General features: G+C 41.6%; 1 protein-coding gene across 2 annotated transcripts; it reads right to left on the bottom strand.

The window, feature by feature from the left end:
* Positions 1-1,312: 1,312 nt before the first annotated feature.
* LOC135542748 (sodium/potassium-transporting ATPase subunit alpha-1) lies at positions 1,313-15,112 on the bottom strand. Of its 2 annotated transcripts, none has more exons than XM_064969924.1 (21): positions 15,000-15,112; positions 10,862-10,987; positions 10,088-10,147; positions 8,949-9,152; positions 8,706-8,819; positions 8,482-8,616; positions 7,799-7,916; positions 7,423-7,691; positions 6,883-7,326; positions 6,426-6,618; positions 5,541-5,716; positions 5,313-5,449; positions 5,007-5,157; positions 4,733-4,901; positions 4,478-4,632; positions 4,190-4,313; positions 3,892-4,037; positions 3,149-3,279; positions 2,121-2,222; positions 1,737-1,828; positions 1,313-1,531 (listed from the first exon to the last, which is right to left on the bottom strand). In XM_064969924.1, the coding sequence occupies exons 2-21, from the start codon at positions 10,889-10,891 to the stop codon at positions 1,503-1,505; spliced, it is 2,979 nt and encodes a 992-aa protein (XP_064825996.1). In that variant the 5' UTR covers positions 10,892-10,987; positions 15,000-15,112; the 3' UTR covers positions 1,313-1,502. The 2 variants fall into 2 exon arrangements, with proteins under 2 accessions (XP_064825996.1, XP_064825995.1); XM_064969923.1 differs by lacking the exon at positions 15,000-15,112 and adding an exon at positions 11,238-13,261.
* Positions 15,113-15,894: the final 782 nt, after the last annotated feature.

Genomic DNA, 15,894 nt, shown 5'->3' on the forward strand with positions numbered 1-15,894 from the left:
AGATGGAATCCTTGACAAATAGCTTTGGCATACCAATACCTTTTCACCATTGTGTGCATGTGTTCCGTATGACTCATTGTTTTGAAGCCATATTTGGCTTGACTTCAATAGATTTCACACGTTTGTTTGCAAGTGTTTTCATAATTCCATTCTCTCATTGTTTGTCTGGCCTAGTAATCATATATAATCATAAACCTACCTCACATACCCTCCCTCAACCTTGCTGTTGTCAGCATCAAAACAAAACAACTGATCCATCTGTGTCACAAGCCTTGTGTTTTCTATCTATAACCATAGGGAGGGAGTTTTAGAATGTTATTTTAGGTGTTCTATTTTGGAATCCTACAGTTCAATAAGGATAACAGTGTTCAGAATTTCAACAGAGTATAAAATGCAATCCTAAATTATCAAGTGCTTAAAGGTCCAGTGCAGTCAAAAACTAGATATTCCTTAGTTTTACTCCTTTGTTTTAGGTTGGAATAATACTGTGAATTTATGAAAATTATGATAATGCCATTTAAGTCTAAGAGCTGTTTGAAAAGACTACCTGAAATGTCAGCCTGTTTTGGTGGTATGGAGTTTTGGCCTGCTTGGTGACACCATGTGGTAAATAATAATAATAATAATAATATTTCACCTTTATTTAACCAGGTAGCCAAGTTGAGTTCTCATTTGCAACTGCGACCTGGCCAAGATAAAGCATAGCAATTCGACACATACAACAACACAGAGTTAATAATAAACAAAACATAGTCAATAATACAGTAGAACTAAAGAAAACAAAAAGTCTATATACAGTGAGTGCAAATGAGGTAAGATAAGGGAGTTAAGGCAATAAATAGGCCATGGTGGTGAAGTAATTACAATATAGCAATTAAACACTGGAATGGTAGATGTGCAGAAGATGAATGTGCAAGTAGAGATACTGGGGTGCAAAGGAGCAATATAAATAAATAAATACTGTATGGGGATGAGGTAGGTAGATAGATGGCCTGTTTACAGATGGGCTATGTACAGGTGCAGTGATCTGTGAGCTGCTCTGACAGCTAGTGCTTAAAGCTAGTGAGGGAGATATGAGTCTCCAGCTTCAGAGATTTTTGCAGTTCGTTCCAGTCATTGGCAGCAGAGAACTGGAAGGAAAGACAACCAAAGGAGGAATTGGCTTTGGGGGTGACCAGTGAGATATACCTGCTGGAGTACTAGGTTACTTCTCCCATAGATGCAACACAGTTTAAGCCTACATGTCTTACATTAAATCCAAACCAATAAATCAAAATAATTCAGACAACAAAAAATGTATACAGTCTAAGCATTAGTGTTGAAGTGATGTTTATTTCAATTTGCATTATCACAATCAAGAACTCCTCAATGCAGCTGATTGCACCATCACAGTGTTCATTGGATGTAATGGTAATGTAGCAGATTGAAATGTAGTGTAATGTTGTTGGTTGAGATGTAGCAGCAGAGTGATGTTGAGTGATCCTGGGGATAGCCTCTTTTTGTCAGTAGTAGGTCTCCTGTTCCACCCAACCTTAAAGAAGAGAAAATTCAGAGAAAAGAACACAATTAGTTAGATTTCATCTCGTCACTGAAAATCTCCATGAGTCAAATTAAATAATTTGTCCTTCCCAATACTGCATGCCATTGTCATGTTATAACACAATAATTAACTTTGATGTACAATTATCAACTCTATCTTAACAGCTTGTTTTCGTCCATAGTCCCTGAGAACTTACCTCCTGGGTTTCGTCGCAGGATGTATCTCCTACCCTCATCATAGAGGAAGATGAGCAGAGAGTAGGGTAAGGCACAGAACCACCAGCAAGGCCTGAGGAAAGAGAGAAGGAAAGAGAGAAGAAAAGAATAAAGAGATTAAGTTGAGCGTAAAACAGCGAGGTAATGCGCTTACAGGGCCCCGAAATGTCAAATGTCATTTTCTCTCTTGGTTGGGCAGTAAATGCCATTACACTTCAGCTAACTAGTCAACCCCAACTGTTCCTGAGGCTACAGTAGTCTCCTCTACCCATTGTAATATCCATCCATTTTACCACTCATCTTTTAAAACGGCTGAGCTTTGTTCCAAGCTGATATACAGAAGAGAATCAGAAGGGTCTACTCACTTGAGGGGGTACATTCTGAGGGCGACATCCATTCCAGGACAGTAGGACAGGAAGACAGCCAGGGCAGTTTCCTCAAACAGTCCGAAGATCAGAATACGGTTCCTGAGATGGGAGAAGAAAAAGGGGAAAAAATCATGGATTTGATACCAACAGGGTGGATATTGATTTAGAAGTCAGTTGCAAGGCTGTATGCACATTAACTCCCCTCTGGCGAACAGTTCAGCTTCATCATGACCAAAACCACCCACCACCTGAACAGTTTCTTTTCCCGTGCTGTGGCCCTCACCAACTGGCCAGTAGTGATCTAGGCACTATGCAATCTGTTATGCACACTGCATCAAGTATCCAACACTTAGTGACCTTGTCTAGAGGTTCTGGCCTCTTGGTGTAATGGTATAGGTGTTGGCTTGACAGTCACTGGACCTGGTTTCGAGTCCCAGTTGGGGCTACCCACTGAGTTTGCTACATTGGTGTCAGAAATGGGATGGTGGCCATGAGGTCACCGGAGAGGTGTGTACATGTCAGGGACATGGTATAGAGAAACGTGGGGACACACTCTCCCAAAGGAAGGGGGTAATGTAGCGACCTTAACCCAACACCTAGCAACCTCATCGAGGGGTTTGGTGTAATTATTAAGGTGTTGGCTTGACAGTTACTGGACCTGGGTTCAAGTCCTGGTTGGGGCTACCCCTGAATTCTCTACAATATATTTATATTGTAAATGTGTATATCCTCTCTTCCCTCTTACTCTTCAGTTCTATGCACATTTGATCAATTTTGTATATAATGTATTTACACTTTGTGTAAATTGCTCGGTCTGTATTCTGGCCTTTAATGTTGTTTATTGCTAGCAGCACCATATGACTAAGTACAATTGTGAGTATGTGTAAATGTACTTGGTGAATAAAGGTGATTCTGATTCTGGTGATGTGTCAGTCAAGACCAGAGCAGTGAAGATCAAGTTTCAGAAAAAAACTCTTAGGACCCAGACCTAGACCAAGACCACACAGATCAATGTGTGTACTCACTTCATTCCCTGCTGAAGGATGGAGTTCCTCCTGGTCTTACAGATGATCAAATCAGCCCACTGTACAACCACGATACTGGCGAAGAATGCTGTGTGGCAGGTGAACTCCACAATCTTTCTGCGCTCATATGTCTGAAGGATGCATCATAGATCATAGAAAGAGAGAGAGTTTGTAGAGAGACATATGGAAAAAAGAAGAGTGAGAGGACATATGTTTATTACATTGGTACATTACAGTAGTGAAGATTACTGACTACTCTGTTACCAAATGTGTGGTGAACCTGTGTGCCTGGCGGCAGCAGTGGTATTCGCAAATGGTAGTTCTGGAGGAATAGAAGCAAGCTATTGACGAAGCCCAAAATAACGGAGAGGACTGTTGAGGCTACGGACCTATATGTCTGAATCCCTGGCTATGACTGAGATGCTCCTTCTTTCTCAAGACCATCGATATTTCCTCTGCTGACTACCCAAAATGCAAGCTGTGTAACAACCCTGATCCGTGATCCTATCCATGACTCCTCAACTTTCTTGATACTGTATCAGATTTATTGATTTATTTTGTTATCTTGAATTTCCAGATATATACGCAATTCAGCTTTCAGCTGCCACGTATGCTGGAATAAACTAAACAGAAAAATTGGGAAAGAGATTGAAAAAGCTCTTCTCGAGAATTTATCAGATCAAAACAAGGCCAATGCTAATCCGTTAGTACAACAAAAAGCAGAGCGGTGTTTGTGTACTTACCCACTGCTGGCCGTAGCTGTCCTCCATGTCGTTCATTATCTTGTTGTCCCAGTCCACACGCATACCCAGCAAATCCATGGGCAAGAACCCGTTCTCAGCCAGGATAACGAAGTATGTGAAGAAACCGGCTGTGGCCTGCATCATACCTGTGAAGAGTAACAATGAGGAGAGTATTTTTGTCAGTGAAGAGACATTGATCAGATTGTTAATTTGCTATGAAACTGACTGGCCAACATACAACGCAACAAGACCCGGTAAAGGCAGGCAAAACAGAAGAAGGGACAAATTAACTCCTTACCAATTTGACCGTAGGCTATGCTAATGAGCCTCTCGTTCACCAGTTTGTCAGTTTTGGGGTTTCTGGGCTGTCGCTTCATGATGTCATTCTCAGCTTCTTCATAGGCCAGGGAGATAGCTGGGACCTTGAAGGTAATGATGGGAAAGATCATCATTGGTAACTTTGAAGTTAGTTCAAAGACCTTCCACACAAACTCTAAAATGAGCATGTACATTGTTCTTCATAACGCAGCAGAACACATGATCAGATTGATCACAAAGGAGGAGTATCCACATCTGACAGACCCACCATATCAGTTCCCAGGTCGATACAGAGGATGGTGACGGTTCCTAGGGGCAGTGGAATGTTGGCGATGATGAAGAGGAGGAAGGGTGAGATTTCTGGAATATTACTGGTCAGGGTGTAGGCAATGGACTTCTTCAAGTTGTCAAAGATCAGACGGCCTGAGGGGAAATAGAGGATGGGGGGAAGGAATAGTCAGGGTGATGAGAGAAGGATGGAAAAACCCAGCAGATTGATGGTCGTTGCCAGAGCTTCTCTTACCCTCTTCAACACCAGTCACGATGGAGGCAAAGTTGTCATCCAGGAGGATCATGTCTGCAGCCTGCTTGGAGACATCAGATCCAGAGATCCCCATAGCAACACCGATGTCAGCCTTCTTCAGAGCAGGAGAATCATTCACACCATCACCTGTCACAGCTACAATAGCACCCTGTGGATAAGGAGGAGAGGTGTTTACAGATGTTAGAATCTCCAAAAGTGAGATGCAATCATCCTGACTGACTCATGAGCATGAATTAATTCAATAAAATAGTACCTGACGCTGGCAACCCTCCACAATGATCAGCTTCTGCTGAGGAGATGTTCTGGCAAACACAATCTCAGTGTGATGGGCCAAAATGTCATCCAACTGTTCAGCTGACAGGTCCTTCAGCTCTCCACCGTGGACAACACAGGCCTTGGCATCTCTGGAGGGTACAAATAGAAGCTAAATATAGGGGCTTGTATTGGTCTGTTCTGATGATGCCCTAAAAAGGCTAAATAAATGTTTCTGTCACTCCTCTTTAAGTGTAGAAGGTGTGATGACGTACACTTAAATGATCCCAAGCAAATTGCAACATACCTTGGATTGACCTCAGAAACGGGGATTTTCAGACGAGCAGCGATGTCCTCAACAGTCTCGTTTCCTTCAGATATGATTCCCACACCCTTGGCAATGGCCTTAGCAGTGATGGGATGATCACCAGTGACCATGATAACCTAAGGCAAGGAAGGGAAGAGGAGTGGTCTGATCACAGTGGCTGCTATGTGGATTGACTGAAGAGTCGTGTCAAGTATTACATTGCCATACCTTGATTCCAGCACTCCTGCACTTGCCCACAGCGTCAGGCACAGCAGCACGGGGAGGGTCAATCATGGACATTAGGCCAACGAAGCACAGATTCTCAGTTGGGAAGTTCACCTCTTCACAATCAAACTGGAAGCCCTCAGCGAACTGGTCATCAGGGAGCTGGAAATGACAGAAACCTGAAAAAGACACAGAGTCAGACACGCCACAACAAATTCTTCATGTTCTAGACCAGTCAGGGTCAAACTGGATTGCGGTCACAAAGAAATAAATTAAGAGTACAGATTTTGATGGGACAATATACAAAATATTTTAAGAAAGATAATAATTTTATTGGTTTCTTTTCATTTTGAAAATGTAATGAATTGAAGGTTATTTGTTGATGTTAAAATTTAAAGCGGCAATCAGCAGTTGAAACAATAACAAAGCGGGCTCCCCACAGCTGGTTTGGTAAAAAGCTGAGGGATGGGGCTGGAGAAATGATACCCCTCATAGACAGAGCTATGGATGCAAGGATTGACCATCCATGATATCAAAATTATAGTTTAACCATGTTTTGAGGCTATTCAGTGTTGTTTTACGTTTACTTTGTTAACAAACATTGGAGTAAAAAAAAGCATATATTTTGGGTTATGATGGTTTACGACAGTTGAACTAATTAGGCATTTATTCAGTTATATTCTTCAAGAATCAATATGTACTTATCAATAAGTCCAAAAATTGAGGATAAAAGATGTAGCAAATCCAGATTGCCTCATTAAGGTTATGTCATTAGATTTGGGGTGGGGTCGCAAGAAATTCTGGTTGAAGAAATGGGGTCCCCACTGAAAAAGTCTGAATACCACTTTTCTAGACTTTTCATTCAGTCCAATATTGGTGTCCTCTTACCCAGCACTCTCTCCCCCAGCCCTCCCAGCTCTTCATAAGCGTTCTGGAAGGCTTCCTTCAACTCGTCATTGAGAGTCTGTTCTTTGCCCTGGATCAAAATGGTGGAACAGCGGTCCAGAATCCTCTCAGGGGCTCCCTTCATCACCAGCAGGTGATTGGACTCTCCGGCCACGATGTTCTTATGAATGGAGAGCTAGGGGCAAAATGAATTGGGTTTTGATCAGACGACACCATCAAGAGAGTTTAAATTTAAATTAGCAGGCAATGACCAGTCAGTAGCCTACAGTGGCTGGAAAACGAAAGTTCTGGCAACTTATTGGATGTCGATACAAAGTGGCATTTCCAAGCTGATTGAGAAAAGCCATCCATCCTGATTTTGAGTCTATCACACCACCTTCTACAACTCAGTTTAACCCATTGTTAACCCACAGATACCACAGAGAGTGCATGTGGTTACCTGATATTTGTTGGTGGAGTTGAAGGGAATCTCAGCGATCTTGCTGTACTTTTCTCTCATGTCTTTGACAGACCCGCAGCACAACTCGATACACTTCAGCAGGGCAGACTCTGAAGCATCACCAGCCACATCTCTCTTGAGGATAGGTACGTTGTTCTGTTCTGCCAGGAAGACGGCGCGGTTGCACAGGCCAGCGACTCTAGCCAGGGAAGCCCAGGTGGCAGAGCTTTTGTCGAAGCAGGTACCACTCTGATTCTCTGTGGTGTCAGCCTCATGGATCTGGTTGTCGAACCACATGTGAGCAACGGTCATTCTGTTCTGAGTCAGGGTTCCGGTCTTGTCAGAGCAAATGGTGGAGGTGGAGCCAAGGGTCTCAACAGCTTCAAGATTCTTCACCAGGCAGTTCTTCTTGGCCATACGCTTGGCAGTCAGAGTTAAACACACCTGTGATAGAAAGACATATTATACAGTTACATAATCAACAAGTTTTGTTGTTAGGACTGAAGTTTTTGTTAAACATGACTTTTCATCAGTACTCACAGTTACAGTAGCCAGGAGACCCTCTGGCACATTAGCAACGATGATTCCAATGAGGAAGATGACAGCTTCCAGCCAACCATATCCCAGAATGAGGGAGAGGACGAAGAAAGACACGCCCAGGAAGACGGCCACACCGGTGATGATATGGATAAAGTGCTCAATCTCTTTGGCTATAGGCGTCTTCCCACCCTCCAGACTCGTGGCCAAGGTGGCGATACGACCCATGACAGTGTGGTCACCAGTGTTGATGACGATACCTCTGGCAGTTCCTGACAAAACATGGGGAATATGGTTTAGAATCACAAAATGGCTAAGTGATACATTTCAAGTTATTTGAACTATTCAGTCACTACGGCTAGTTACAGAAGTTATTTACCTTCAACACAGTTGGTAGAGAAGAAGGCAATGTTCCTTGTCTCCAGGGGGTTGTCATTGGAGAAATCCGGGGTACGTGTCTGGGGCTCAGATTCACCAGTGAGGGAGGAGTTGTCCACCTGAGTGGGAAAAGAGAATTGCATTAATACAACATTGAATGACACTAAAGGCGTCCGCATGCATCCTATCCGAAACAGTTCAGAACAGTTTGTCATAAAATATGACAGTTTGTGCCGTTTGTATTCGTTTTGGTCTCCGGCAAGTTTTTGGGGGCTGTTGGCGCACACACAAAAAACTTCTCGAGGCCAGCCGAAGTTCAGGAGCCAAAGTCTTTGCCCCTTCGTCTATCATTGGTCAACAGTAGTGATCAATTAAGTGTTTGTTGTCATTCAACGATAGCCGATTTGTTTTCATTCACATTTTTCACTCGAGAAATACTGCACCAAACATCTTACTTAGATTGCGCAACTAAGATCTCCTTAGCAAAAACATCAACATTTATGACATATTTCTTGAATTATCTTAGATTCATTCTGACTATTTTGAGAAAGTGTATACTGGCTGTGGCATCTCAAAATGGACAAACAGTACTCTTGTCACTTTTTCAAGCAAAGGTTACATATCTGACCATATCTGACAAAGGCTCCATATCTGACCCATGATCTTGGATTGTAAAGTACTCACCTTGCAGCCGCTGGCAGAAACAATACGCAAATCAGCTGGGATCCTATCTCCTCCTTTCACCTCCACCAGATCTCCAACCACCACTTCTTCAGCGTTGATGTTCTTCTTCTCACCGTCACGGACAACCAGGGCTTGCTACAAGGCAGGTGACAGGATTACAATCCGTAGACATGACAATACAATCAAGTTCTTCTCAGAGGTGTTTGAACAGGCAGAAGTCTAACCTGTGGGACCAGGTTCTTGAAGGAGTCCATGATCTTTGAGCTCTTGGCCTCTTGGTAGTAGGAGAAACAGCCAGTGACAATGACGACAACAGAGAGCACAACACCCAGGTACAACTGTGAGGGACAGAAACGAAGAGGGAGAAAGACTATGAGACTATTACGTTACAGAAAACCCTTTCATGCACTAGAGGCATTGTAGTTTTTGTTAAGTCTCAAATTATCTCAGAATTCTATCATTCTCACATTATCATTGGCCGGCTCATCCTCGGAGGCGGCCTGGATTCCGTAGGCCAGGAAGCAGAGCATAGCACCAATCCATAGGAGCATAGAGAACCCACCAAAGAGCTGCCTGCAGAACTTCACCCACTCAGGGGTAGTGGGAGGAGGGGTCAGGGTGTTGGGGCCATCACGAAGGAGGATCTCCTTAGCCCGAGCTGAGGTTAGACCCTGGGGGGGGGGGTGAGAGAAAAGGAGAGAGGGAAAGGGAGAGTGAAGAGAAAGGAGGAGGGAGGAAAGCAGGAAGAGGGAAGAGCAAGAGGCAGAGTAAAAGGCATTGGAGTGGTTACCTATGAAACTCAAAACCTTCCCCTCCCCTTTTGTCAGCGAGAAAATCTGTCAAACCACCCCCCCCCCACCACCATATCTCGCCCCGCCCCTCATTACTACATAGTCCTTTCAATGTTCCCGTGTGAATGTGGCCCTTGTTGTGGAAATTCTGCTTAATCCCTGGATCAAATATCAACAGATCATTATCTGTGCGCCTTCACCAAAATAGTGTTTAACTGTTATCCTTTCCACACAAGACAATGTTTAGGCCTGTCCTAATTGTACTCCACACAAAGCTGAAGATATTGCAGCTCTTGTGTTCCCTGCATTAGACCTACCCTATGGTTTGTTAAAAATTGTTCATGTGTATCTGACTTACTGTCACACAAATGGAGAAAGTCTCATCCATGTGTTCTATGCAGAGTTTTAACTTCCACTCACTGTCTTGTATAATGTTGTGTTTTTATGCTGTGTCTACTATGTATGCTACTTTTCTGGCCACAGCTCACTTGTAAAAGAGATCTCAATGTGCAACTCAATGTGACCACTCTGGTTAAATAAAGGATTCAAAAAATAAAATGAAAAGAATGTAATGGGAGTCACACAATAGGAAAATATATATTTGACTCCAAACTCTGTGTAAACTTGAGGAAGATATAGATGTGTTTCATGTTCAAAGATTCAGTGGTAGATAGTGATCTGCCTTGGAAGGCAGATGAAGTTCTACCTACGATATGACCTGGTGCCGTAACCTCCACGACCTCAATGCGCTTCAAATTACAGTCAGAAATAATCTGTTGGATTAAAAAAACCGAGGCACACACATATTCACTCACCCTGGCTAGGTCTGTGCCATATTTCCTATGAAGTTCATCCAAGGTCAACTTGTGGTCATCCTAAATCAGAGAGAGGGAGAGAGAGATTGAGGCAGAGAGATTGAGAAAGAAAGAAACAGTTGCTAGTTGAACTAGGGAGTTCTCTCAACATTTCCCCATGGCAAAAGTATATGCAGCACATGCATAGTTATGAAACACATTCCTCTCACTATTTGAAATGATCCTAGGTATGATGAGGTTATGCTGCATCGATTTCAATATCAACCAAAGATAAGTCATGTGTTTCTTTATGATGGATGGAATTGTCTGGTTCACATTTCTGCCCTGAAAAAGTTCTGCACAGAGCACACACGTTTTTATTCTGCTCCATGCAAAAAAAAGCAGTTTCCAAAGATATGCTACTGTTCCTCTGAAGTTTAAACGCAGGATATTGGGGTTTTGAAACTGCTCCCAAGGCTCACTGCAGAGTAATAGTAAGTCAATTAAAATGCTAATGAGCTTGATGCACATTTGAAACGTTGTGTGTTGTACCTTTTCTGATCCACAGAGATTAATAGGCTTACTGTTTACCTTAGTCTTTTCTTGCTGAAAATACTGACAGTTTTGATGCTATATCACACTATTTAAATCATCTCTGGGGCTACGGATGAACATTTTTGCAGCCAATTCCAGTGCTTTGATGTGTAAATTGCATATTGATAAATGTGCATTGTTCATGTCAACTACATTAGATGAATATATTTAGTAAATGAATAAATAATCAGTTTTCCTCACCAGGTCAACTTCCTTTTTCAGATCGTCCATGTCCTTCTTCTCCTTTGCTTTCTTCACCTCCTTTTTGCTCTTTTTATTTCCATTGTCCTCGGAGGTTGCCGCCAGCTTATAATCATCTTTCCCCTTCTGTATATCAGAAGGTACGTTAATGGTGAGAAAGTGTGAACTATCGATGTGCCTCTTTCCTAATGAGGGCTTAGATAAGGAGTGCATTCAGAACCTTATCAAATATAGAACTTTATTTTAACAACTAAGAAGCAGCCATGAACCGAAGGCTAAACTTTTAATATGAACTGCAAAAAAAAGACAGATTTTTTAAGTTGAAAGAACACAATATAAGTAAATCCTGAAACTTAAAAGTGAAATCCAGACTTACTCCAAGCCCCATCCTTGCACTGCTGTTCTAGGACTCTCAATCCCAGTGGTTTGTAAAGAGAATATACTTGCTCCTTATCCTGAGAAACTCCACCTGTTACACGTTTACACTTCTCTCTCTCACTTCTCGACGTCTGGAGTCACCCCAGAGCTCCCTGGATAGCTAACTAAGGTTTGAATATATTTATATACCCGACTGGGTTACCTGCCCAAGGGGAGGTACACAGGAGGAATGAGGCAGGTGAGTGGAGAGGGGGCTGAGGATGGGAGGGGTCGGGGAGAAGGAGGGGGATCTGTGAAATGTCATTTATTTATTTATTTATTCAACCTTCACCTATACAGCTTGGTGATTTTGACGACAAGGCCCCTGAAAGAAAGAATCCGTCTGACGTTGACGGTAATAACAGTGTGTAGTGGAATGGAAAAGAAGTTGACAGTAATAACAGTGTGGAGTGGAATGGAAAAGAACGAGGACAATGAATGAATAAAGATCATTTTCTTTCTCTCTGCTGCACTTACTTTCTCACTTGTTGGTTGATTTGAAGGAAATCCTGCACCTTTGAAGCTAAATAATATCACGAAAAGCTGTTGAAGCGAGCATAAACAACTGTGTTTGTACAAATATTCTCACATTTGAAACATAAGTTGCCAGTATAGAAACCAAGGGCATGAGCCTTTGTTCGGTGGCATGTTGGTTGTTGCAATTATAACAAATAATACTGACTTTGACCCAGAGGCCATCTTATTCTGCCTTCCAACTGGGCAACGTCACAGCGCATTCATTCCTTGACTTTTGCTGTCACATGTAAATCCACAGGTTAAGATGGAGTTCGTGGGGAAGAGTGCGTAACCTTGACACACTGAAGGAGAGGTTGTACTTCAGGAGGTAGGGTGGAGTGCCGTGGGTGTCTGTTTAGTAAATGTCTGGCTGTTTGTGGTTGTCAGTCTGTGGGGAGGCGGGCGGTAAGAGAGATAAGGGGGAGGGGGGGGGTGTGGATGTGTAACACCAGTTTATTTAAATAATAGCAACATCAAAACTTTCATACTTTATTAAAAACCCAACATAATCAAATAAACTTGATTCATTTTACAAAAAAGTGTAAACCTTTAAAGTTGGTAAGCCATACTCTCTCCTAGCTATACATTAAATCGGCGATATGTGAATTCTTCCATAGTAGCTGTTATACCCTGTGGAGTGTAGATGGAGATTTAGAGAGGGAAATAATGACATGATAGATGGATAGATAGAAAAGAGAGATGGGTAGACAGAAAAGAGAGATGGGTAGACAGAAAAGAGAGATGGGTAGACAGAAAAGAGAGATGGGTAGACAGAAAAGAGAGATGGGTAGACAGAAAATAGAGATGGGTAGACAGAAAAGAGAGATGGGTAGACAGAAAAGAGAGATGTGTAGACAGAAAAGAGAGATGTGTAGACAGAAAAGAGAGATGTGTAGACAGAAAAGAGAGATGTGTAGACAGAAAAGAGAGATGGGTAGACAGAAAAGAGAGATGTGTAGACAGAAAAGAGAGATGGGTAGACAGAAAAGGTGAGAGAGTTTCTGAAAGATAAGTGTGTTTTTAGAGATATGTAAACGGTACTGCGCCACCTTTATGTATACACGATGGGAGGTCCTCGGGACAAGTTAAGCACAGGTCTGTCAAATGATTGAGATGAACAATAGTTAACCAAAGTGCCAAGGTTTATTAACATAGAGGGCACAAACAATGGATTGACAGCAGGGCAAGAAATACTACCAAATCTCCAAGACTCAAACCTTGCATGTAAAACACTTCAAGGAGAATATCATGCAAACTTAGATAGGGAATATTCACAATCATTGTAAGATAATATACTTGTGATTAAAAAATATTTGTAAGATGGCATACCTGAACATTCTATGTTAGATATCATACTCAATATGAAACATTCTTTGTTAGATATCATACTCAATATGAAACATTCTTTGGTAGATATCATACTCAATATGAAACATTCTTTGTTAGATATCATACTCAATATGAAACATTATTTGTTAGATATCATACTCAATATGAAACATTCTTTGTTAGATATCATACTCAATATGAAACATTATTTGTTAGATATCATACTCAATATGAAACATTATTTGTTAGATATCATACTCAATATGAAACATTCTTTGTTAGATATCATACTCAATATGAAACATTCTTTGTTAGATATCATACTCAATATGAAACATTCTTTGTTAGATATCATACTCAATATGAAACATTCTTTGTTAGATATCATACTCAATATGAAACATTCTTTGAAAGATATCATACTCAATATGAAACATTCTTTGTTAGATATCATACTCAATATGAAACATTCTTTGAAAGATATCATACTCAATATGAAACATTCTTTGAAAGATAACACACTTGTGATAATTAGCATGCTAAAGCACACACATTAATTCTTAAGACTTGCCACTGCTCTCTAACCAAAATAACCCCCAAAAAGACAACAAGCCCTGGAAGGCTCTGGGGAAGTGGTAACAAAAGACAAATGTACAAACAAAACAAATAACAAAGAAAATTCAACTAGTTCGACACCAAATCTTTTGCCTGAATACCAGCTCATTCGCTTAGGGCAGACTCAACTGTATATTTTTTGTCCTACCTACCTAATATAAGGGACACAAACTAACAATAAGTAACGTTTTGCTAATACTTTCTTCATTCTTGATTCTGAAGTAAAGTTTCTCTTATAAATATCTGTGTTCAGTTGCACGTGGTTCTCCCAAAACCAGAGAATATTTTAAAAGGTTTGTAGAATCCACATTTTGCACCAAGTGAGGAGTTCCCTCGTCATATTTGCTGCCAGACATCTAACATTTCCCAACATCTTTACAGGAACTAGTCATTTCTATGCGACGCGTCCATGGCCACGTGTACAAATAGATGACAGCGCATCACACAGTGCGACCAAAACAAAGATCCAAACACATGCATGAGGCATTTCTCTCTCGATACGAAACTTAGATTTTTACCATCTTTCTGAATCTTCTCTGGTTCTTGGAGAACCACCTGCAACTGAACATGGACATTGATAAGATACACCTTTCTTCCGAACGAAGAAAGTATGGTGCAAGAACAGGTCCTCGTTTCCCAGTTGCGATGTAACCAGATGCATCTTTATTTACGTTATTTATGAGCCAACTTTTGAAGTGTTTCCCCAAACAAGCACGTAGCGAACGTTCACTAAGTGCGTCGTTAGACCATGTGTCATTACTGATAGGATCAAAAGAAAGGCAGCGCTGCTCTAGGGTCAGCTTTGTCCATTCAAATCTTACCTTAACATTAGAATTATTCCACAATAGTGACGACGGATCAGCTCCTAGAGAGAAATTACCACCTATGGCTGCAAAAAGGTTCTTGAGGTGGTTTATTATGTTTCCCTCATAATAATGCACAGTAGCCTAGTCGCAAAATAGAACTCCATTGATTGAACATGAAATAGATTTCAGTAAAACTGAACTAGCCTATAGAGGCCCGTGCAGCCTATATATCTTTCAATGCAGTCATCTCGGTTTCCATTTGAAGCATTCATTTATCCTTCACTTGTTTGTAACAATTGCAAATACTTTGGATACTTTGTATTTGTAGTCAACTTCGTTCTAAAGTTATCGGCAGTCGCAGTCAGACAGATAGAATCAACATGTTGATTCTATGTTTAGCGGAGATCCTCTATGAATACAGTGACGCGGAATGGCAAAAAAAGCATCGAACTTACCCAAAGTTCGACTAACTTGGACAAACACAGCCAGCATGGATGAACAGTGAAGTGCACCGTCCCTTGTCCTCCGGGGTGGAAACAAAGATCCCAAACAAAGGTATTTATGGCATCGCTCACCTCATCTCATACCAGCCCATAGGTGCAACTGGCTACAGAGACAAGGGAGGAGATAAATAAGGAGATAAACTGTGTGTGTCTATGTGTATGGTCCTTATTTAGAGCAAACATGACCAGTGTTTACACTTTTTAGAGGTGACCACTCCCTGCATTAAAAAAACGATTGTGGACAAACAAACACAAAATGGAACTGGCACCTGTATTTGAAATGCTTGAGCCCCATCCGTTCTCACCGTCTCATTTGTTGCTACCCAGATAACTGCAAAAGAGGTAAGTTCTTGGAAAACTGACAATCAAAGCGGAAGTGTAGGATTCTGGGGCATTAGCACAGGGGCCTGTTTTCATATGTTTAATATCCCAATGGTGAATAGGTTTTGTTTTGAGAGGGAACTTATTGCTGTTGCCCTAAATTGGCCACTGTGCCAATTGAATCTCAACAAGGAAACTGTAATAATCCCTCAACACCTGTGGAATTCCAGGACTCACTGAGAGAGAGGGGGAGAGAGAAAGGGAACACACACAACTGCACGTAAACAGCCTCTTTGATTATGTGGAATTATTGTGGATTACACAAGGTTTAACCACCATGCATTCGTACCAGTATCAAAGACCTAAACCAGGGTCATTCATATCCCGGCCTAGAGGTCTGAGCAATCATCCCATTGGCCATTCACAATCTTTCCATTCCTAATCGTACAGGGATACACATCTGATCAATCCAGATACAGTTTACTGTCTTGATCAGAAGTGAGTGAGGGAGAGGAGGGGGAATTAA

The sequence above is a fragment of the Oncorhynchus masou genome, chromosome 6, assembly GCF_036934945.1.
Source record: "Oncorhynchus masou masou isolate Uvic2021 chromosome 6, UVic_Omas_1.1, whole genome shotgun sequence".
NCBI lineage: Eukaryota > Metazoa > Chordata > Actinopteri > Salmoniformes > Salmonidae > Oncorhynchus > Oncorhynchus masou.